The sequence below is a fragment of the Carcharhinus amblyrhynchos genome, chromosome 11 (genome assembly GCF_965287045.1).
Source record: "Carcharhinus amblyrhynchos chromosome 11, sCarAmb.v2.hapA, whole genome shotgun sequence".
NCBI classification, from domain to species: domain Eukaryota; kingdom Metazoa; phylum Chordata; class Chondrichthyes; order Carcharhiniformes; family Carcharhinidae; genus Carcharhinus; species Carcharhinus amblyrhynchos.
Genome location: NC_137334.1, coordinates 62,437,414 through 62,461,245, shown reverse-complemented (window position 1 = coordinate 62,461,245; position 23,832 = coordinate 62,437,414). Strand labels below are relative to the sequence as shown.

Here is a 23,832-nt window from a genome sequence, read left to right as displayed (position 1 = left end):
AGGCAGCCTCCACCACTTCAACGGGCAGAGAATTCCAGAGATTCACCACCCTTTGAGTGAAGAAGTTCCTCCTCAACTCCGTTCTAAACAGCCCCCCCTTTATCTTGAGGCTGTGCCCCCTAGTCCTACTGTCTTTTTTGAGCGGGAAGAGTCTCTCCACCTCTATCCTATCCATCCCATTCATCATCTTATACGTCTCAATGAGATCTCCCCTCATTCTTCTAAACTCTAACGAGTACAAGCCTAGTTTATTCAGCCTCTCCTCATAGCTCAACCCCCTCAACTCTGGTATCAGCCTAGTAAACCTCCTCTGCACTCCCTCCAAGGCCAAAATATCTTTGCGCAGGTGCGGCGCCAAAACATGCAGAGTAGGTAGAGAGAGATTGTTTCTATTGGCAGAAGGGTCAAGAATTTGAGGGCACAATTTAAGGTGAATGGCAAAAGAAGCAATGAGCAGTGGCATGACAAACATATTTTTCCCAGTGAATGATTAGGATCTGGAGGGAGCCAGAGTGGCGCAGTGGTGGGCTCTCCTAACTCAGCCGTAAAGCCCTTGGTTGAAGTCCCACTCCAGGTCTGTGTTGGCCACGAAAGAACCCGGCCACCGATGCAGGCAAGCCACTATATACCGGTGCTTGTATCCAGTCTGGATAATGGGGAGGATTAGTGGCAGGAAGGGCATCTGGCTGTAAAACCACCCGCCAAACCCAGAAGTATAGTTAATGTTAAGGAATGATCATTGTGCAACATCCAAAAAATAAAAAAAAAGAAAGGAGTGACTAGAATCTGGAACACAATTCCTGAATATGTAGTCAAGGCAGATTCAATCATGGCTTTCCAAAGGGAACTGGATAAACACCTGAACAGTGAGGATTAGCAGGAAAAGCGAGTTGAGTGGGACTGGCTGAGTTGCTCATGCAGAGAGATGGCACAAACACAATGGGCTGAATGACATCCCCCTGTACTATTACCATTCTGCATGTAACCTCATTGATTTATTTTTATTTTAATTGCTTATCTTTAGTAATAATACATGGTTAATTGATTCCTTTGTCTGCTTCTCCAAAACCACAGAGAATAATTGTTTCATTCAGACAGACAAAGGATAATTAAAATAAAAAGCAAAGGAAATGCAGTTGCAAACATCTGAAACAAAACACAAAATACCATAAACGCAAGTCAGTTTTAGCATCTGATGAGAGAATAAACAAGTCATATTTCATTAAGCTTTTTTTTTAATCTGAACTCATCAGTTAATATATATATTTGTATTGATTTTTGTCAGAGGTTGCAATATCATTTTGATTGTAGAAAACAGTGACCAATTTATAATATTGTGGCAGGATGGATGAAATATTAAATTGCTTGTATCACAGGCATTTCAAAATGGTTACAACCTCCCTGCGTAATTGACAAACTATGCTTAGAAATCTTAATAACATAAAGGGTAATATGAGGAATTGGAATATTATTCCTAGTTGTGTTTATTGCAGGAGTTATTTTATATTCCATTAGCCAGAAAAGCAATTAGGCTTGTTTAATGAGTTTTTCCACAGAAGCAGTGAACCTTAATTTTTAATATTCAGTGTATGTTAAGCTCAGGCTTACCTTGGACAAATTATGAAATATGGCAGTGAATTACTGGAACACGTATTGTTTTGCACTGAGTACCATTCATATACTGTTTTGTGTAAAATAAACAGTTGTTGTATAACCTGAGACTTATTGTCTATCAGGCTGTTCTGAAAATAAATTGAATTATTTGGTACATTCGGTGAGCTGGTATTTAGTAGCAAAGATTTTTTTGTACAATTTTGCTTGTGTAATTGGATTCTAGCCCTTTGTTTTTCTTTCGGCTGTTGTATACGTGTTCAATCTAGAAAAATAGAGTAAATATAGTCTACAGGGGAAAGCTTACACATGTCATGGAACAATGCAAGTTTTCCCATTTTGCACATTACAGAACATACAGTTTAATGGCAGTTAAAGATTGTATGAAGGCTAGCAATGTGTACATATTTGTATCCTACTGTGTTAGTCGCTTACGTGATCTATTATTTCAAAATGGAGCTAATTATTAAAACTTCAGTATTTAGATTTAGAGTGACATGGTGACACAGTGGTTAGCACTGCTGTCTTATAGCCATCAGCAACAGCCTTATAACACCAGCGACCAGGGTTCAATTACACCTCATGTCACTGTCTGTGTGGAGTCTGCATGTTCTTCCTACATCGACGTAGGTTTCCTCCGGGTACTCAGGTTTCCTCCCACAGTCCAAAGATGTGTAGGTTAGGTTGATTGGCCATCCTAAATTGACTCTGAGCAGGCAATTTTACCATAGCGTTGCACCCATTTTCGGGTTCGGTGTGGTGGTAAAGTTGGGCATAATGTGCTTTATGCGTTTGACGCCAGTTTTTGTGACTGGTGTCATTTCCTCCTGCCAGAAATGGGTGAGAGGCAGGCTAATGTGTTTAATGCTGTTTAACATCTGCTTAGCAAACCTGGTCTGGGCTCACCCCCACTCCCCTTTATGATCTCGCGGAGAAAGGTTCTCACAGGCGAGAAATAGACATGCCTCCATGAACAGGGAGCAGTCGATTTGGCCTCGCTAGTGGAACTGGAGGCTATTGAGGCGCCCTGGGGAGGCCAAGAGCAAGGAGGTGGTATTCCTTGGGCAGTGCCAGTGTGACCCTGGCACCCGGGCAATGCCCATCAGACATCACTGGGAGTGGGCTAATGGGGGAAGGGGCCAGTGGGGGCAGGGCTAATTGGGCAGGGAGCCTGCTGCCACTCTGCAGGAATTGGTGGGGGGAGGGAAGGGGGATGAGGGGGCCTGCTGCCACTCTGCAGGGAAGAGAGAGTGAGGTTTGCTGCCACACTGCAGCGATCGATGGGAAAGGGGGGTCTGCAATTGGTATGGGCAATGAGGGTGTGCGGCAGGGACTGTATCTTGGGCCCTGAGCCCTGCGATTGAGGAGGAGGGAAGCTGCTTCAGGCTGGCTGTATAAGCAGGGTTCTGACACTTCTCTCTCTTTTCTATCAGACGCCTGCTAACATGCATGTGCAGCATCAGAGGCCTGCCCATGGACACTACCTCCATTGCAGGCTTTCAGGTGTGTTAAACCCTGCCCACAGGCTTCTGCAGTGAGCAACAGGCTCGCTCAGAATTTTGTAGGCAGATTGTGTATGGAGGGGCCTGAAAACATGCCCAAAAATGGATCTGAAACTCTCCCAGCTTCAAGTCTGCCAAGGACTTAGACAAAAAATGGTAAAATCGCCCCTTAGTGCCAGGAGGACCAGCACAAAATGTGGGGCTTCAGGGATAGGGCTGGATGGGATTGTTGCAGGTTTGTTGGGCTGAATAGCCTCCTTCTGCACTGTAGGGATTCTAGATTAACCACAATTAGGCAAAAATCTGCTTTATACTTGCAGCATTTGGTTAAATAAGAATCTAACTGAAACCTCCAGTCAAAAATATGAATGAGACATCAAACATCATGTACATCACACGTTTTGATTATTTTTAAAAATGATTTTGTTAATGGATGCAATTAGCAGATGAGAGGGAACTCCAATTTTTTTTTAAAAAATGAATGAGCAAAGTAGCTGAATAGATTACCAGTTGTGGATTCAGATTGTAGTGAGGTAACTGAGGAATGTCACAAGAATATGAAGCTGCAGGTTAATGAATTCTCAACTCACTTCATCAGTAGATCAGCACAATCCCACTATTTTGTGTTTTTGTGGTAACTTATATAGTTTGGATTAAATTCCATTGAGAATTGTTTTTCTTAAAAAAGTCTGAGAATCCTTTAATTATATCAAAGTCCTGTTCTGTAATTAAGGACACAAACAGTGCCTTCTCTCCTTCCTGCGAGTACAAGCCTCCCTCTTTGTAAAGCAGTTTCCTGTGTTATGAACTCTGTTTGATCCGTAGACTTTTCCATTAGGAACGCCTTCTCAGCGCTGTTATGATGTTATAATTCACCTTCCCTCTTTTGCTTCTATCTGGCAAACATTGCAAGCAAATATTTAGGATTGTCTCAGTGCTGCAAGTACAACTTGGTTGCCAATGCCTTATTGAAGAAACAAATCAAGGTCACCTAGTCCAGGAAATAATGGGTGCATTGGACAGCTCTGAAACAAAGCAGAAATGCTTCTCTTAAAATTGACTTTTAAAGAAGTTTTTTTCCTAGGAATACGTAAGCAGTGTTTTCAATTAAAAGTTTTAAAGTTTATCAGAAAGTCTTATTTTATAAATACATTTGTTCAGATTTTTTCAGTCTTCATCACATTAATTGAATCTCTGAAGCATTGAACAGTCCCTCAACTATAGAAGGGGGTTGCTGAGAGAGAGAATATGGCCTCAACAAATCCCATAGCATTTTACTAAGTCTCTAAATGAAGAAAGCTCCAAATGACAAGCAAAATATTCATTACTGTTTAAGATAGCACAGTGGTTAGCACTGCTGCTTCACGGTTCCAGGGACCCAGGTTCAATTCCGGCCTTGGGTGAGTGTCTGTGTGGAGTTTGCATGTTCTCCCCATGTCTGCGTAGGTTTGCTCCGGTTTCCTCCCATGCTCCTAAGGTGTGCAAGTTAGATGGATTGGCCATGCTAAATAATCATTTAGTGTCCCAAGATGTTGCAGATTAGAGGATTATCAGAGTAAATGCACAGAATTATAGGGATAGGGCAGAGAGGGGGTCCAGATAAGATGCTGTATCACAGTGTCAGTGCTGACTGAATGGGCTGACTGGCTTCCTTCTGCATTGTAGGGATTCGATGACATGATGAGAATGTAAAGCAATGTGTTTTGCCATCAATCGAGATCATGGAATCATAGAAACCCTACAGTGCAGAAAGAGGCCATTCGGCCCATCAAGTCTGCACTGACCACAATCCCACCCAGGCCCTACCCCCATATCCCACCCGATAATCCCTCTAACCTACGCATCTCAGGACACTAAGGGGTAATTTATCATGGCCAATTAACCTAATCTGCACATTTTTTGGACTGTGGGAGGAAACCGGAGCATCTGGAGGAAACCCACGCAGGGACAAGGAGAATGTGCAAACTCCACACAGACAGTGACCCAAGCCGGGAATCAAATCCAGGTCCCTGGAGCTGTGAAGCAGCAGTGCTAACCACTGTACTACCGTGCCACCCATGATGTGAGAAAATATTTTAATAATCAAGGCTATTGTGATAACCCCCATGAGGTCCAAGGGGAATCACTGACTAATCCCCCTGTGCAGCTCGTTGAGGATGAGTTCCCCTGGTAACACACATTGGCCTGCGCAGCTGGAACTCATTACCTCTGCTTTGTATAAGGCAGGCCCAGGTCTGGGCCTGCTGAACTGTAGCCCTAGGCAGGGACTAGTGTGTGTACGCCACTGTAGTGGTTTTGCTTTGCATTCTGTAATAAACTATGTTCCTTTTCCAGCCAGGCTTCCTGAGTCATAGCTATTTAGTGGGGAGGTTGAACGATTTGTGCTCAGGTGAATTGTCTCATCAGCGAAGTGATGTCAATATTAATCTGCCTGTGTTGCCTAATAGCAACCCAAAGGTAAGCTTTGGGACAATAAAAGCAGGGGAGGTAGGTGGTGATCATATCTCCTGTGGAGTAAGGGAAATATTCTTGCCCCTTCTGACTCCCTTCAATTGTGTGTTTTTTTTCAGTGAAATAAATGAAAGTGGGTATAATTTGTCTGGTGGGTCATTGAAGAACTCCAAGCAGGCCAAGCCCAACTGCTGCCTCAATCATTGGTGATCAATATCTCATGGGTCCTTTAACAGACATTAGATATTATTTGCATTTTTAATGAGAACATGACTTTGATAGTGGAATCAATGCCTCTGGGTATAAGCCATCCCATTGCTCTATTGAGATGTCCACAAAACAGGCACAAGAACATTTTTATTAATATCTAAGTGTCACATTGGAGACATAATAATTGTTCAAGGAGCTGAGCATTAATTTCTGTTCAGAATTGAACCAAAATATTTCACTCTCTTATCCACTGTGGGCTTTTGCCAAGCTTACTGTCATGTGCCATAATTTAAACATTGTTCGTCTTATTGGCAGTTTTAGATCATATTTACCTTTTTAATTCTGACAAAGGTTTCTCTGACCAGATTTAAATGCATTCCGGGGACTTATCAATCCTCTTTTATTCAGAGTTTGCACGTTTAGTATTTCACACTTGGATTTAAGCCAGTGACATGCCTATAGTTTTTCTGGTTATTCAAACGTTGCACATTTTGGCCCTGATCACCTACACAAGTTTCTAAAGTGCAAAGGCAGGCATGTTCAAAAGTCTGTCTCCAGCTACTGATATCTGTTCGATATTTATTTGCTTCTCCACTGCCTATATTATATGATTCATAATGCAGTAATGCTCCAGTGAAGTAGAATTTACTTACATGTAAACAGATGCACGCAAGATCTACTGACATGCATGGTGTGGTATAAAGAATGAACAAAGGGGCTTTGAATGGATTGACTTTGTTGTCCAACTTAGTGTTTGATTATATGAGTTCTGGACATTGCAAGTAGGAACATGTTTAAAGTTTATTTATTAGTATCACAAATAGGCTTACATTAACACTGCAATGAAGTTACTGTGAAAATTTAGTCATTACACTCCAGCACTTGTTCAGTTACACTAAGAGAGAATTTAGCATTACCAGTGTACCTAACCAGCATATCTTTTGGACTGTGGGAGGAAGCTGGAGCATCCAGAGGAAACCCAAGTAGACACAGAGAAAATATGTTGCGTATGCGCAGACAGTAACCCTTGCTGGGATTCAACACGGGTCTTTGGTTTTGTGAGGCAGCAGTGCTAACCAGTGTGTCACTGTGTTGTCTGTTTGTCTGTTTTGTTTAATTTGTAGCTATATAGTCCAATCTTTTATTTTAATTATGAAATTGAATTAATCAGGAACATAACTTTTAAGCATATGCTCCACATGTATGTTACCTATACCTTGGTTAGATTGAACAACTTGAATGGATCTACTAATATGAGCAAAAGCATTAACTTCTGGATAGTACATCAAATATCCTTGTACAAGCACTTATATTAGTGACTTTAAATGATGGTCTGTGGTTTACAGTCTATTACAATATTTATTTTTCACATAGTTTATTCATTTTTAAATATGGTTACCTACTATAAAAGTTGCACATTTTATTGTATCTTCATTAAAGTAAATAGGGGGTATACTTTTTAAATTTTCCTGTCATCTATAAAATTTTTAACGTACTTCAATTCAAGAATTGTTTCTTATCGGTTTCCAATGCTGACATCCACTTGGTTTTCACCAATATTTTAGGAACAAAATGTTTCCTAATTTCATAGTATCTATTTATGCATAATATATAAGTAGGTGTTTCCAACTTGACAACGTAACAGTATGTCTTCACGGTTTCACTGTCATTTTGTGGCACATTCAGCCATGAGTCACTTTGTAGCAAAGCAACGATGAAACAGTAAGTAAAAGAACCATTACAAATTGCCCTGTGTCAACTTGTAAAAATTGGTCTGTTTGAATGTGCTGCTTGTACCTGATGGTGCTCATACAAGAGAGGTTAGACTCGATATTGGTTATTTCTAAGTAATATTGGCCCTAAATTTTCTGGATTGCACTTGTGTCAAAATTTAAATGACTCCTACATTAATCAGTACAATGCTCATTTGCCTACATGAGATTGTAAATCTGGCACAAAATGAGTGCAAATGTAGAGGTAATTCTGACTGTTTCAGTTTATTTATTAGTGTCACAAGTAGGCTCACATTAACACTGCAATGAAGTCACTGTGAAAATCCCCTAGTCTCCACTCTCCTGTCTGGGTATACCGAGGGAGAATTTAACAAAGCCAATGCACCTAACCAGCAAGTCTTTTGGACAGTGGGAAGAAACCGGAGCACCCAGAGAAAACCCATGCAGGTGTGGGACGAACTTGCAGACTCTGCGTAGACAGTGATCCAAGTCAAGAATTGAAGCGGGGTCCCTGGCGCTATGAGGCAGCAGTGCCAAACACTGTGCCACCGAGCTGCTGTCTTTGATTAAAACCCCACTTTCATGGCGTTATGCCCCCAGTTGTTCTTTTTTCCATTTTCATGCAGAACTGGGGGTTATCCTTAGCGAAAAAACCATCCTGGCTAAGTTTCAGGTGCTTGGAGACTAACAGCGCTTTGGTTAGGAATAATACAGATTCAAAAAAGATTTTTTTAGATGCAGATTGTGACCAAACTCCAGAAATTTCAGTTAATATTGATATCAGATGACAAATAGGTCATGCTGTGTCTAATTTTAGTGGTATATACTAATATATTCCAAAATGAGGCCTGGGTTTCGTGGTGACTGGTGGTGATAATGCTTGTCACCAACCTCAAAGATGGATCTCCCCTTTCCCAATATAATTTTCAATCTGACACCAAATCAAGGAGCTGTGGAGGTACCCAGTAACAGTGCTGTCATTAAGTGGGGTCACTGAAGTATCCTTCCAGACAACAAACCAGGGAGTGAAATGCATTCACTTTTATTGTGCACTCATATTTAGCTGTGTTCAAAATTGAATAACATGGACAGGCAATTGGGATTAAGATAGAAGCTGAAATATCAAACTTTATAAAAAGTTTAAGATGTAGATCTTTTTAATTATTAAAATATCTGATAGTGTGCAACTAGAAACTTGGTTGCTAAGTGTCAGTGAGGCTATTCAGCAACGTGTTTGAACTTGGTACACCATTATAAACTCCTTAAACAATGTGTAACTTTTTTATGGTTTTTACGCAAGTTCTTTTCAGTTCAACAGTTTCAAATTCTGGAGTATTGCACCCCCTGGAGAAATGCAAAATCACTGGCAGCATCTCTGCATTTCCACATTCAACCTCGTCTGAACTCCAGATGTTCCAGAGAAATAACGATGGGCAAACAGTGACAGCTTTGCAACTATCCCAGTCACAATTATTCTGATAAATCCTGAAAAATCATACCAGTTGATATTTTGCATGAGGTAGAACTACGTAAACAAGTCGGTAATGTTTCAATAGAATCATAGAATACATACAGTGCAGAAGGAGGCCATTCAGCTTATCAGGCCTGCACCAACAACAGTCCTACTCAGCCCCTATCCCTATAACCATACATATTTACTAATCTCCCTAACACTAATGGGCATTTTAGCATGGCCAATCAACCTAAGCCATCTTTATAAGTAGCACAAATTTCTCCAAAGAAAAATATCCCAACACCACTCTTGGACCAGAGTTGAGCGAAAGCCTTTCCAGGAAATTCCAGATCACTATTTTATGGGTATCACGGAAGGATGTTAACTGATCACAAACATTTGTGTTGGATCCTGAAAAAATATCAGCCTCTTTTGAGTAAATTTGAAAGGAATGAGGATGGAATTACAGTTAGTCAGTGACATAGGGAAGAATCTTCCTCTGCGCTCAAGAAATCCCAGTCTGCACACTGCTCGCAAATGGCACACCAACTCTTGTATGACTTTACACACCGTTTTTATCTCTTCACATAGCGATTGGGTTCAAAGCACAGATACTCAGGGAGTCTGGATGGATAGGTGGGTCAGTTAGAAGGCTTGCCTTGTTTCTTTCCATTGGCCCCCAACAGAAGGAGAAACTGGGGTGGTTGAGCGGAGAAAAATCTGGGCAAAGGTGCATGCAGGCTGGTCCAGTTGCCAATGGGATATTACTAAAATACATTTCAAAGTTGATTGTATGATGGATTCCACCCACAGAATAGCCATATTTCTCTAAGTTTCAACTATTTTGCATTAATTTTGTTTTTTTCTTACTTCAGGTGCATTTTCCAGATATCGAAAGAGTGGAATGGTTGAACAAGGTAAGAGGAAGAGAAATGTATCTAAATTATTAATCCAAATTTTAAGTTCAAGGCTTATCACTTGCCTTTCAGAAAATTGTTTAGGATGCAGTGAGATCTGTTGTCCATGTTAGTCCAAATTCTGCACTGCTTTTTCACTGCTGAATGGTTTTGCTCTAATTTTAAGATCATGTCCCTCTTTTGTCTTTTCCACCAGACGATATAGTTTCTCGGTATAAAAATGATTGAATCCCTTTGTAATTTTAAACAGTTTAATCAGATGTTCTCGTAAACTTTAAAGGGAATGGAAGCCATGTTTATATAAACTGTTGTTAAATAACCTGTTAGTCCTGGTATCATCCTGGTGAATCCATACCATACTGTTCTTAAGGCCTGTGTACCTTTCTGTGAGGCTTCAAATCCAATCTCCTTGTGATAAAAGGCAAAGTTCAGTTACCTTTTCAATTACTTTTGATAGTGTTTCTTTTACTCATTCGTGAGACGTGGGTGTCACTGGCTGGCCAGCATTTATTGCCCATCCCTAGTTGCCCTTGAGAAGGTGAGCTGCTTTTTTGAATCACTGCAGCCCACACAATGCCATTAGGGAGGGAATTCCAGGATTTTGCCCCGCTGTCTGCGAAGGGACGGCAATATATTTCCAATTCAGGATAGTGAGTGGCTTGGAGAGGAACTTGCAGGTGGGGATATTCCCATTTATCTGCTGCCCTTGTCCTTCTAGATGGAAGTGATTATGGGTTTGGAAGTTGCTGTCTAAGGATCTTTGGTGAATTGCAATAATTTTTAGTGATTTGTGCACATAGACACCTAAATATCATTACTTAAAGTCTATCCTCACCATACACCCCAATCACCCCCTTAAACATTCAACCTCTCCAACACCAGTGCATAGTGGCAGCATTGCATAGCTATAAGATGCACTGCAGCAACTCACCAAGGCTCCTTTGACAGCACCTCCCAAACCCAAGCATTTATCGCTTGGAAAGACGAGGACAGAAGTGCCATCTTGACTTGGAAATATAATGCTCTTCCATCATCGTTGCTGGGTCCTGGAACTCCTCCTCTAACTGTGATGTTGAAATACCTTCACAGTACGAACTACATCAGTTAAAGGGGGCCATCTTCTCAAGGCCAGACAGGGTGGGTAATAAATAAGGATTTTACCAATGATGTCTACATCACTGAATAATAAAAATTCTCATTTGTGTTTCTCGGATGCAAAATGGATGATCTCCTGTTTCGCACATTGAACTCTGCTGTAGTTTTGGCTGCTTTGTATTCTGTCCACGTTCTTTTGAAGCTTAACTATTCCCTGTGCATAATGTACTGTGTTTCTTAAAGTAATTTTATCTGAAAACTTGGATGCATTCCACTTTTGCTTCATCCAGTGAATATTTGAGGATAAGCTGAAGCTGATTGCTGGTCTCTGGGGAACATGGTTTGCCGCATCCTGCCAATCAGAACTTTTTTGTAATCTCTACTCACTTGTTATGTACCCCCCAACCCATTTCATCAAGACATACCACAGAAAGTTGTCTTATTTCCTGGCTTCCGGCATCAGATGAATTATAGAGCCAATTAAACTCACTTTGCCTCTTTTACCTTGGGTTCCCAGATAGATAGTGACTATTTGTTCCATGATGTTTGTCAGCATTTCTTCAGACTGAAGTATTTTTGTGCCTGTCTGCTCTGTCCAAATATTTTTTGTCTTGGAAATCTGTATTACTTTCTCTAATTTCACTACCACTGGTTTATACATATTAGATCAATGTTTTGGCTCGGTTAAGTTGCAAATTTAAATAAGAGCATGGCAATGATTGATTTTGTTTCTTATTAGCTTCAATAGGACAGTGATAGTAAAAACTGTCAACTTTTTTGCTGCTGCAGAACATTGGGAATATCAGCAGTTAGCAATTATCAATTAAAAATGTTCTGATTTCTGGCTACATCTCAAATGCACCACCATAAATGTTTAAATCTATTAAGACATTCACTTTTCCAATTGATCTTTGTTAAACCTATTGGTCTGCATTACTTGACTGCTGCACGACTCTTTTATGGTTGATTCCTTTTCACATGTGTTTGATTTACACATTGGCACAATGGTTAGTACTGCTGCCTCGCAGCGCCAGGGACCTGGGTTCAACTCCTGGCTTGGGTTGTCTGTGCAGAGTCTGCACATTCTCCCCATGTCTGCATGGGTTTCCTCCAGGTGCTCCAGCTTTCTCCCAGAGTCCAAATGAAGTGCTGGTTAGGTGTATTGGCCATGCTAAATTCTCCCTCAGTATACCCAACCAAGCGCCAGAGTGTGACAACTAGGGGATTTTCACAGTAACTTCACTGCAGTGTTAGCCTATTTGTGACACTAATAAATAAATATTGAGGCTGGTATCAAGTAATCTATATCTTTTTAGACTGTAGTTTTAGGCTTTCCATTCCTAACACATCTTCAGAACATAATCCCTCTTTTTTTTTGTCAGCTCTCTCCATTCCTGTTCCTTGCTATAGGATGCTAGTCCCTTTGACCAAAGGTACTTCTCCTATAATGCTTACATTGCTATAGTTTAATTGCATGAGAATTTGAGTACCTTTAGGATCTTGTTCACCATGGAGCCAGCACTCTTGGTCAATGCTTCATTTCAGTGGCACTGTCCCAGTTTTGCTTCATAAGCACTGACGTGTTACAATTCAGTCCTTCGCAATTAACGCTAAAATAACGGTTCCTGCTGCCTGATCCAATGGTTGTTAAATAGATGTTAAAGATCCCATTTCACTGTTTCAAGAAAAGCAGAGTTTTCTGGTGTCTCAGCTAATATGCCACCAAAACAGAAGTTTCAGTGCATTGATTTGTGGCTCCCTGCTTCATTCACATTGCTTGAAATAGTTGTTGCACTTCAAAATAATTAATTGTACGTAAAGTTCTTTAACACATCAGAAGATTTTTATAAATGGGATTCTTTTCTCTCTTCCATTAGGTCTAACTAATGTCCCCACTTTAACATGAGCTTGATCTGAGTCAGCCTGTGCTATTGTGGGCTGCAATCTTAAAAGAGAGTTAACTTCCTCCACATTTAAAGATGCCTGGCATTGCAACCCAAATATCTCTTTCACTCACCACCTTGCATCCCCTGCTCTCTATATTCTTTCAGTTTGGACCAGAGGGTTCTTCCAGTCCCACAAGACTCATGTTAATGAGATATCAGGCCAAATATCTGGAGCTCTCTCACCTGTCTATTCTGCTAGCAGCAATTGATGCTTTAGAATTTCTGAGCTAAAATCTTTCTTACCAACAAATATGTGGCAGTCAACCTCTGTCACTCATGCAACAGCACAGTGGCATTGTGGTTAGCACTGATGCCTCACAGCACCAAGGACCTGGGTTCGGGTGACTTGTCAGTTTGGAGTTTGCAAGTTCTCCCTTTATCTGCGTGGATTTCCTCTGGGTTCTCCGGTTTCTTCCCACAATCCAAAGATGTGTGGGTTAGGTTGATTGGCATGGTAAATTGCCCCTCAGTGTCAAGGAGACTAGCAGGGTAAATATGTGGGGTTATGGAATAGGGCCTAGGTGGGATTGTTGTCAGTGCAGCTCGTTAGGCCAAATGGCCTCCTTCAGGAGTGTAGGGATTCTATGATTCTATTTTATAGATCTATTCATGAGCACATTTCCTATATCTGAATACAGGACGGGAAGCTCTTGTGACGACAGTGTATGTATTTTAAAATAAGAATTAAAGAAGCATGCGTTTTCCATGCACTTACCATGACAAGAGATTGTTGGTTAGATAGATTCATTAGATAAGCTAATTGTGTCAATATTGTTAAATCTTCAGTGAATTAAACTTGGATGTTCTGAGCTTCATATTTCATAGATATCATTTCTAATATTTGTATATTTTTTAAACCAGATTGTCAAGCAAGCCTGGCCATATTTTGGGATGTATTTGGAGAAATTCTTTAAAGACAACATCGAACCCTCAATATGTGGATCAAACGTTTGCCTGAAAACATTCACTTTTGCAAAGCTTAATTTTGGAGAAAAGGTAAGGTCATGATCCTTCTGACTGATTTGATTTCCCTCGACATTTCTAATTGTAAAGTGATGCTGTTAAAATGAGTTACATTTCTGATGAGTCTAATTAATGATAACATTGACTACAGCGGCAATATAATTTTGTTATATAATGCAAGTCCCTGTCTTCATTCTGTCTATCTTTAGGATTTGCTCTCTGTACATGCAGTGCTCCCTGCCAAATTGCAGTTTGCTTTGTGAAACTGGCATGAGATTAGGAATGAAAGTCAAATAAAATTGGTTTACTTTGGATTAATTAGACTAATTTCTGCTGACTAATAAGTTTTCTGACAAATCTACTGACAGTCCACTAGTGAAATGATAGTGGCAGCTCTTGTTAATGCTGCACATTCAAGAGTTTTCTTAGTTTCTTGCTGTAGGTTTTTTTTGAGGCTTTTTGAAATTAATTTTTAGTTGCTTGACTGGACTTGTTTGGATCTGTTAAGGATGATGGTGACATTGAGAGCCACTGACAATGTATTCCACCTGGAGCAGCAAGAGGCTGATATAGTTCTCCTTTGATAGGCCACATTATCTGGCTGTTCAGTTCCTATCTTTCTGATGCTATGAGTACCATTTGACTCGACGTATAAGATGATGAATGGGATGGATAGGATAGAGGTGGAGAGACTCTTCCTGCTCAGAAAGGATAGTAGGACTAGGGGGCATAGCCTCAAGATAAAGGGGGGGCGGTTTAGAACAGAGTTGAGGAGGAACTTCTTCACTCAAAGTATGGTGAATCTCTGGAATTCTCTGCCCGTTGAAGTGGTGGAGGCTGCCTCTCTAAATATTTTTAAGACGCGGGTTGATGGGTTTTTGATGAGAGAGGGGATTAAGGGTTATGGGGAGAGGGCAGGAATGTGGAACTGAGCCACGACAGATCAGCCATGATCTTATTGAATGGCGGGGCAGGCTCGAAGGGCTAGTTGGCCTACTCCTGCTCCTATTTCTTATGTTCTTATGAAAATGGCACCTGAGGCATGTGATCAGTCTTCAAGTACATTCTGTGCCAACCATTCTGGTGAAGGTATTGCCATGTGTGAGTGAACCTGTGACAAAAGTCAGCATTGTTGGTGGATTGTGACATCAAGTTAGAATGTAATGCTGATCTGATCCCAATGTTACCATTTTAGAGCTGAAGCTGGCGTTGCTGCCTGTTTCAGAGGCAATGGGCACTCGTTAACTGTGCATTTGCGATGCCCCCCATCCACTTTTGGGGTGGTTTATTGGACAGTAAACACTGTGAGAAATATAAGCCCTGCTGCAAGTACTTTGTCCTCCACCTATAATGTTCTAATAGCCCACCAGTTGCTATTGTTGAAACCTCTTTATTGATTCATGAGAATGTTGCTGCCAAGGCACGCCTGAATTTCCCATCACTAATGTCCACAAGGAAGTGGTGGTGAGCCACCCTCTTGAATTCTGCAGGCTGTGTAGGTGCATCCACAGTGTTGTTAAGGAGAGAGTACCAGAATTTTGACAGTGAAGGAATGGCAATATAGTTCCAAATCAGGATGGTATTGTGACTTGGAAGGGAACTTGCAGTTAGTTGCGGTTCCTATGCACCCATGCCCTTGTTCTTCCAGGTGGTAAAGTGTTACTTCTACTGTTCTTCCTTTATTTAAAGTTACATGGTGTGTAAAGACAAATCATTGCTTGTGTTAAGGAAAAAAATACTGTGTTGCACTATTTATTTTCAAACAATTCATTTAAATTAGGACGTACCAGTATCAAACATTTTGAGTGTAAATTACATACAACACAAAACAAGTTTCCATATTTCTTTGCACTAATTTGGAAACATCAAAATAGAATTTGGCCATGACTCTAAATTGAATTAATCACTGCTGGGAGTTGCTGTTAATTCTGTCCATTTGTGAGCCTTCAATAAGACACTTAAAATTAAGCTGCTATTTTTAACTGCTAGGATGCTAAAGGCACATTTTAATGCTTTTAAATGTAACTTTTCACTTCACGAAGGAACTGACTTCACCAATATAACTAGCAAATATTTCTGTATAGCTTTTATAAAGTTATTTTTAGTTAATTCAAACCTGTTTACTCATAGATAAGGTGAATAGCCAAGGCCTTTTCCCCGGGCTAGGGGTGTCCAAAACTAGAGAGCATAGGTTTAACGTGAGAGGGGAGAGACTTAAAAGGGACCTGAGGGGCAACTACTTCACCCCCAAAGCTGGTATGTCTATGAAATGAGCTGCCAGAGGAGGTGGTAGAGGTGGGTACAATTACAACGTTCAAAAGACATGTGGACAGGTATGTGGATAGGAAAGGTTTAAAGGGATATGGGACAAATAAGACCAATGGGACTAGTTCAGGTCAGGAAACCTGGTTGGCATGAGCGAGTTTGGTCAAATTCCACATTGTTTTGTTGAAACCTCGCAAATACCCCTTAATTTAGCTTCGGCGGACTCCTCAAGCTATTTTACAAGTAAATTACAATTCAAGTGGCAATGTAATTTGACCAACCAAAACCAGAGTTTGAAATGCTGAGTTACAATAAATTACTGTTTATAATATCAGCTAGTTTTGTAATTGACATTTTAAGGCAAGCTGAATAATCAGCTTGACAGTGATCACAATTTTCTTAGTCAATAATTTCAGATGAAATCACTAATAATGCAACACAAATAGTCTGTTTTTCACACACGGTTTTGGTGATACTGCTAATGGTTGTGTTCATACAATCATAGAATCAGTACATCATAGGATCATTGAATTCCTACAGTGCAGAAGGAGGCCATTCAGCCCATTGAGTCTGGACTGACTCTTCCACAGAGCATCTTGTCCAGCCCCTATCTTAGCAACCCCACGTATTTAGTCTGCTAATCCCCCTAACCTGCACATTTTAGGACACTAAGGGGCAATTTAGTATGGTCAATCAACCTTAACTACACATCTTAGGACTCCCGGAGGAAACTGCAGCACCCGGAGGAAACTGCAGCACCCAGAGGAAACACACGCACATAAAGAGAAAACGTGCAAACTCTACACACACACTCACCTGAGGCTGGAATCAAACTCGGGGTTCCTGGCACTGTGAGACAGCAGTGCTAACCACTTGCCAATGTGCTATTTTGCTTTAATAGCTAGTTTCTAATTTACAGCAGGATGATTCTATTCGCTAAAGTGTTACATCTAGGATCTCTCCATTGCAACACATTCACGAATCATATCCCTGGGTTTACAATTGTAGGCTTGCAACAGATGCTGAAGAACGTAAAAACTAGGAGCAGGAGTAGGCCATTTGGCCCCTCGAGCCTGTTCCGCCATTCAATAAGATCACGGCTGATCTTTTTGTGCATTCAGTTTCATTATCTGTCTGCTCACCATAACCCTTAATTCCTTTACAAATCAAAATCTATCTGTCTTTGCCTTAAAAACATTCAATGAGGTAGCCTCAACTGCTTCACTGGGCAGAGAATTCCACAAATTTTGGATGAAAGAATTCCTCCTCAACTCAGTCCTAAATCTGATCCTCCTTATTTTGAGGCTATGCCCCTTAGTTCTGGTTTCACCCGCCAGTGGAAATGAGTTCCCTGCTTCTATCTTAACTATTCCCTTCATAATTTTAAAGATTTCTATAAGATCCCCCCCTCTTATTCTTCTAAATTCCGATGAGTATAATCCCAGTCTACTCAGTGCCTCCTCATAAGCCAACCTTCTCAACCCTGGATTCAACCTAGTAAACCTCCTAAAAAGGAACAAGGTTTGCCCGAAAGAAACCGTGCCACCATAACTTGCATTATTTATTGGACATGAACACTTTGATTTCTTCTTTCTGTTTCAGTTTATATTCTTATTGGTTAGTTCCTGTTTTTGTCCGGGGTTCCACTGAATTCTAATAAATGTTGCTGCTGTGTGTCCTTTCAAACCAATGGCAGTGAAACCCAAATATCAGTGGAACTTTGTTTGCCATCAGTGACTCAGGCGCATGTTGCGAAATGAATTTTAAATTCATTTCATTTCTTTATTTCCTTTTCTTTTAAATCATCATCTTAAAGAGTCTTTGTAATTGGTACACAGTGGCCTCACAGTAAGCTTCTTGAAACAAGAGTCGAACAATCTGGCACATTGAGTAGACCATTTGAACAACGCTCAATCTGTTTTGGTGATTACTTTCGGACAGCATTTCCCTTGTTAGTTTCCAAGTTAATTAGTATGAACTAGGTGGATGTCTTTGTTATGAAAATAAAGCATTAGAAATGTCATGTCCTTCCAGATCATTCATTGAAATTGTAACTGTTCCTTTTTATAGTTGGAGTCTCCTATTCAATAAGGTTTGTGACTTGTAAGCTGTGTTGTAAATGTATATCGACAGAGTTAGCAAATTTTCCCACCAGGCAAAAATATTTAATAACAAAAACCTGTGGATTACAGTTGTGCTGAAACAGTATATTTGAAGATTGGAACACCAATTGCTGATATGAGCCATTCAGGCCATCTTAATGTATCTATCCAAAGAATTTGTATTCTATTCTTTGCATCTCCTGCATCCTCTTCGCCACCCCCTTCCCCACATTGCTGCATCTAGTTGTTTCATAAATAATTTGAGTTTACTCCTGCATTAGTCTGCTTGGAAGGCAGGTGTTAATCACTCACTGCTTGCAAAAGAGCCTCTTAATATCAGCTCTGATATTGCCATTGCCAATTTCAGCAACATTCCATTGTCCAACTCCTACTGTTTTAATTTGAAGCGGTATTATATTATCCTACTGTGTATCATTTACTAAATCACTTGGATTTTGCAAGTGTTTGCTTTCAGAGAGACCTACTTATCCTTTGTACCTGGATTGCAAAGTTACTATGCGCATCCAACAAGTGATGAAGATGAAAAATTGTACATTAAGAACATAAGAACATAAGAAATAGGAGCAGAAGTAGGCCATCTGGCCCTTCGAGCCTGCCCCGCCATTCAATAAGATCATGGCTGATCTGTCGTGGCTCAGTTCCACTTTCCCGCCCTCTCCCCATAACCCTTAATCCCTTCTCTTATCAAAAACCCATCAACCCGCTTCTTAAAAATATTTAGCGAGGCAGCCTCCACCACTTCAATGGGCAGAGAATTCCAGAGATTCACCACCCTTTGAGTGAAGAAGTTCCTCCTCAACTCCGTTCTGAACCGCCCCCCCTTTATCTTGAGGCTGTGCCCCCTAGTCCTAGTGTCTTTTTTGAGCGGGAAGAGTCTTTCCACCTCTATCCTATCCATCCCATTCATCATCTTATACGTCTCAATGAGATCTCCCCTCATTCTTCTAAACTCTAACGAGTACAAGCCTAGTTTATTCAGCCTCTCCTCATAGCTCAACCCCCTCAACTCCGGTATCAGCCTAGTAAACCTCCTCTGCACTCCCTCCAAGGCCAAAATATCCTTGCGCAGGTGCGGCGCCCAAAACTGCACACAGTACTCCAGCTGCGGCCTCACCAATGCCCTATACAGCTGCAGCAAGACCTCCCTACTTTTATATTCAATCCCCCTCGCTATGAAGGCCAGCATCCCATTCGCCTTCCTGACCACCTGCTGCACCTGCAGGCTGGGTTTTTGCGACTCATGCACATTAAGTTTTATTACAAAGTTTATTTATTCGTTAGTGTCACAAGTGGGCTTAAATTAATACTGCAATGAAATTACTGTGAAAATCCCCTACTCGCCAAAGGAATTGGAGTATAAGAATATAAGGGTGGCATAGTGGCACAGTTAGCACTGCTGCCTCACAGCTCCAGGGACTTGGGTTCAATTCCTGGCTTGGGTCACTGTCTGTGTGGTTTGCACATTCTCCCTGTGGCTGCATGGGTTTCCTCTGGGTGCTCCAGTTTCCTCCCACAGTCCAAAGATGTGCAGGTTAGGTTGATTGGCCATGCTAAATTGCCCCTTAATGTCCTGGGATGCATAGGTTGGAGGGATTAGTGGGATAAATATGTGGGGTTGCGGGGATAGGGCCTGGATGGAATTGTTGTTGGTGCAGATTCGATGGGCTGAATGACCACCTTCTGCACTGTAGGGATTCTATGATCATTCTAAATAAGTCCTACTACAATTATACAGGTCATCAGTGAGGCCATATCAAGAACATAATGCAGCTTTGGTCTCCTTATCTAAGGGAAAATTTATATGCCCTGGAGAGAGTCTAACAAAGGTTCATGAGATTGATTTCTCACCTGAGGGGATTGACCCAGGTGAGATTAAATACACAAGGCCTATATTCTTTGGAGGTTAGAGGAATTGGAAAGGACTTAATTCAAGCATATTAAATTTTTAAAGGGCTTGACAGGGTGTGAGAAAATATTTTTCCTGACTGGAGAATATAGAACATGGGGCACTGCCACAAAATAAGAGGTCAACTATTGATGACGGAGATGAGACATTTCTTTACGAGAAGGACTGTGAATCTTTGAAATTCAGTATCAATAGAGTGGTGGCTGCTTGGCATTGAGTTTATTGAAGACAACATTGATACGTTTGGCATATTGAAGGATGTACAAATAGTGACCAGCCTTGAATTTGAAGGGTTGAGGAACCTATGTTTTATGTTCCGTGGATGCCTCCTTTCCAGGTTTCCTCAGCCTGTCCTCATAACTCCAATTTCTAACACAAACGGCCAGCTTCATGACTCTTCTCTGCACCCTTTCCAGTGCTTGGTGGCCAGAAATGAGCACAATTCACAAGCTAACCAAGGTCACAATACAGTTTAAGAATGACTTTTGGCCAGCTTTTTGCTATTGTCTATGTAGTCAGCATCTTAAGAAAAACATTCTTTCATGAGAAGTGGGCATCGCTGACAAGGTCAGCATTCTCCTCGTGTTTGCGTGGGTTTCCTCTGGGTACTCTGGTTTCCTCCCACAGTCCAAAGATGTGCGGGTTAAGTTGATTGGCCATGCTAAATTGCCCCTTAGTATCCTGAGATGCGTAGGTTAGAGGAATGGGCAGGTAAAATATGTAGGGATCTGGGGGTGGGGCCTGGGTGGGATTGCGGTCGGTGCAGACTCAATGGGCTGGGTGGCCTCTTTCTGCACTGTAGGATTTCTATGATTCTATGTTACCCATTTCTAATTGCCCTTGAGCTGAGTGATTTGCCACACCATATCTGAGGGGCAGTTAAGAGTCCACCTCAATGAGATTGCTCATTTAAGGATCTCAATTGGGAGGGTGGGAAGATCATTCACTGGCCTTCCCACTATGGGCTTAAGCAAGATGGAGAAAGGCAGTGGCAGAATCCCCACCCACCATTTTCCCATTTGCCCAAATGTCCCATGCCACCAAATTCGCCATGAAGAAAGCAAAACATTCTGGCCTAATCACTGATGCAATTCAAAAGCTTAAATGTCCAACAGCTGAACCCAAGAGCACTGCATCTGGTAACTCTCACACTGATGTAATCCATTTAACCAATATAAATGTTACATAGACTCATAGAAGCCCTACTGCGCAGAAGAAGCCCAAATGGCCCATCGAGACTGCACTAACAACAATCCCACCCAGGTCCATTCCACATAACCCCACATATTTACCCTTCAAACCTCCCTAAGGGGCAATTTAGCATGGCCAATCAACCTAACCTGCACACCTTTGGACTTTGGGAGGAAACCAGAGCACACAAATGAAACCCATGCAGATTCAGGGCGAACATGCAAACTCCACACAGATAGTCACCCAAGACTGAAATTCAACCTGGATCCCTGGTGCTGTGAGGCAGCAATGCTAACCACTGTGCCACCATGCCACCCCTTCCATTTAGCAAGTTTTTAAAATCTATGCCCAAGGTTTGCCATGAAACTTTAGTGCAGAATTTTATGAAATATTTTTGGGGAAGTACAAGAACCCAAAAACAGAAGTAGGCAATAAGACTTGCAAAAATACTTAGTCAGATCAGCCATTTACCCACATTTGCTTTTGTATGATTTGTCATTGCTATGTTTGATTAACATTCTCCAAGAAATCAAGGTGGTTGGTTTGGCATTATCTGCCATGTTTAAAGCTGTGTTGACTGTGGGATTGTTGATCAAGTTGGATCCCTGGAAGCAAATCAGAGGCAACCACAGGGGCAGCTGTGTGTCAAAGCGGGCTGGTTAGATGACCTACTTTGGTTCTCCAGGATTTTGACTCAGTGTTTGTGTTGAATTTTAAGTGCTCCAACCATCATCCCTCACACACCATTACCCTGTACCCATTCCCGACAAACATAACTCCATGCCAGTGGTGCATTGTCTCCTGAAGCCCTGGCCTAGTGCCTTGGGCCCCGAGAAGATTCAAGGAGGTAGGTCCAGTGGCCATTTGCCCCTCTGTTGCTGCCACGCTGCAGACGAAGGATCCGTCAATGGTCGTAGGGGTTGGGTGAGCTCAGGGAAGGGGTGGAATGCGGGGCCCCTCCTAGCCTTTGCAGATATGAAGATTATCCACATCAGAAGCTGCAAGTATGAGCAAACTTCTTTGAAGTCCCATGACAAAGACAGAGAGAGATGTCAATTTTGTCGTATGTGTGTCTGGGTGGCAGTTTCCAGCTCTGCACAGCCCCAATATAAGCACACAGCTTTGATCTGAAGTTGCAGTGGCTTCCAATCAGGCAAAAATCATTTAAACCATTGCACTTGAAGCCTTTAATCTGTAACAGGTTCAACTGCAATGCCTCCTAAATGATCCAGTTGTCAGATCAAAGGCCTTCTATCAGCCTCCAGCCGTCCTGACTGCACCTCAAATATCCCCTTGATCACAATGTAGACTGAATCAAATCCTAATTGACAGTCTGTGTTTTCTCTCCTTCTTTTGCAAACCACTTCAGATCTTCTCCTGCTCTCCAAGTGGAAGAGGAGCTTCTCCAATCTACCTACATAACTGAAGTTCCTCATCCCTGACGCCATTCACACACACCATAACAGGTGCCAAACAATTATAAATCAGAACTAGATTTTGAAAGCGTTAGGAAAGGCCGTAGCAGTTTCCAACAAACTTCTCAATGATCACGACATTTCACAGCAGGATATATTCAAGATGTTGCCAGCTATCCTGGTAAATTTCCAAATATCATTTGCGTTCAGAGTCCGTTTGTTCTACTTTAGTTGTTCTTTCACACTTAATTTTAATTTGTATTTAGCCAGCTTCATTTATAGCAAACAAACCTAACTCGAGGGATAGTGTTGCATAACATTTAAATAAATCCAAAAATGCCACTAGTGAATACATTCACTCATTTAGTAACTTGGAAAAGAATTCTGGAGAGCTGGGTAATCAGCTAATCCATCCCCAGCCACAGTGTACTCCCCAATAGTTTGGCTACTTAGTGTTTGGCAACCTATCTACATGTGTACTGCTGATGTACTGTTGTACGTTTCCAGCTGCTGTACTTCTTCAGTAGTCTCCCATTTCAGCCGGTAGTTCCAAACCAGATAAACCCAGATGATGTATGTTGGGAACGTGCTGTGGAACATTTTGCTTGTCAAGATTGTTTTCTGGTGCTAGAGTTTCTAAGAGGTGGGAAGGAGCTAATGATTTATGTTGTAACTAACCTTCACTGATAGTGTGCACTAAAACTGCTTGCGAAAGGAGAGGCCTTTTTCTCCCTTAAGATGCCAGTCAGAAGCTCATTATTTACACCAGCACTGTACAGAATTCCATTAGATACTCTGGTGCAATTTTAACCCTTAAACCTCCAAAACTGATTGATTTTGAGTGAGAGGTAAAACATATCAGAAATCTGAAACCCTCCCTTCAACCTGCTCACCTCTACTTAAAGGAAGCAACATGGAGGCGGAGGCAGAGAATACAACTAAATGTCTCGTTGGAGTGGGTTTAACACATATGTATTTAAATGGGGCTGTCTGCCTCAGCAGTAGCCACCATTCAAACCTCGCTGGCTGGGTTTCTTGACCTCTTATAAAG

At 41.4% G+C, this 23,832-nt stretch overlaps 1 protein-coding gene across 1 annotated transcript in view; it reads left to right on the top strand.

The window, feature by feature from the left end:
• LOC145350197 (extended synaptotagmin-3-like) overlaps positions 1-23,832 on the top strand; it is a 98,877-nt gene that overhangs the window by 5,726 nt on the left and 69,319 nt on the right. The window contains exons 2-3 of the mRNA XM_080199259.1: positions 9,836-9,877; positions 13,780-13,914. Of these exons, the coding sequence (XP_080055385.1) occupies positions 9,836-9,877; positions 13,780-13,914 (177 nt within the window). The remainder of the gene's footprint in view (positions 1-9,835; positions 9,878-13,779; positions 13,915-23,832) is intronic.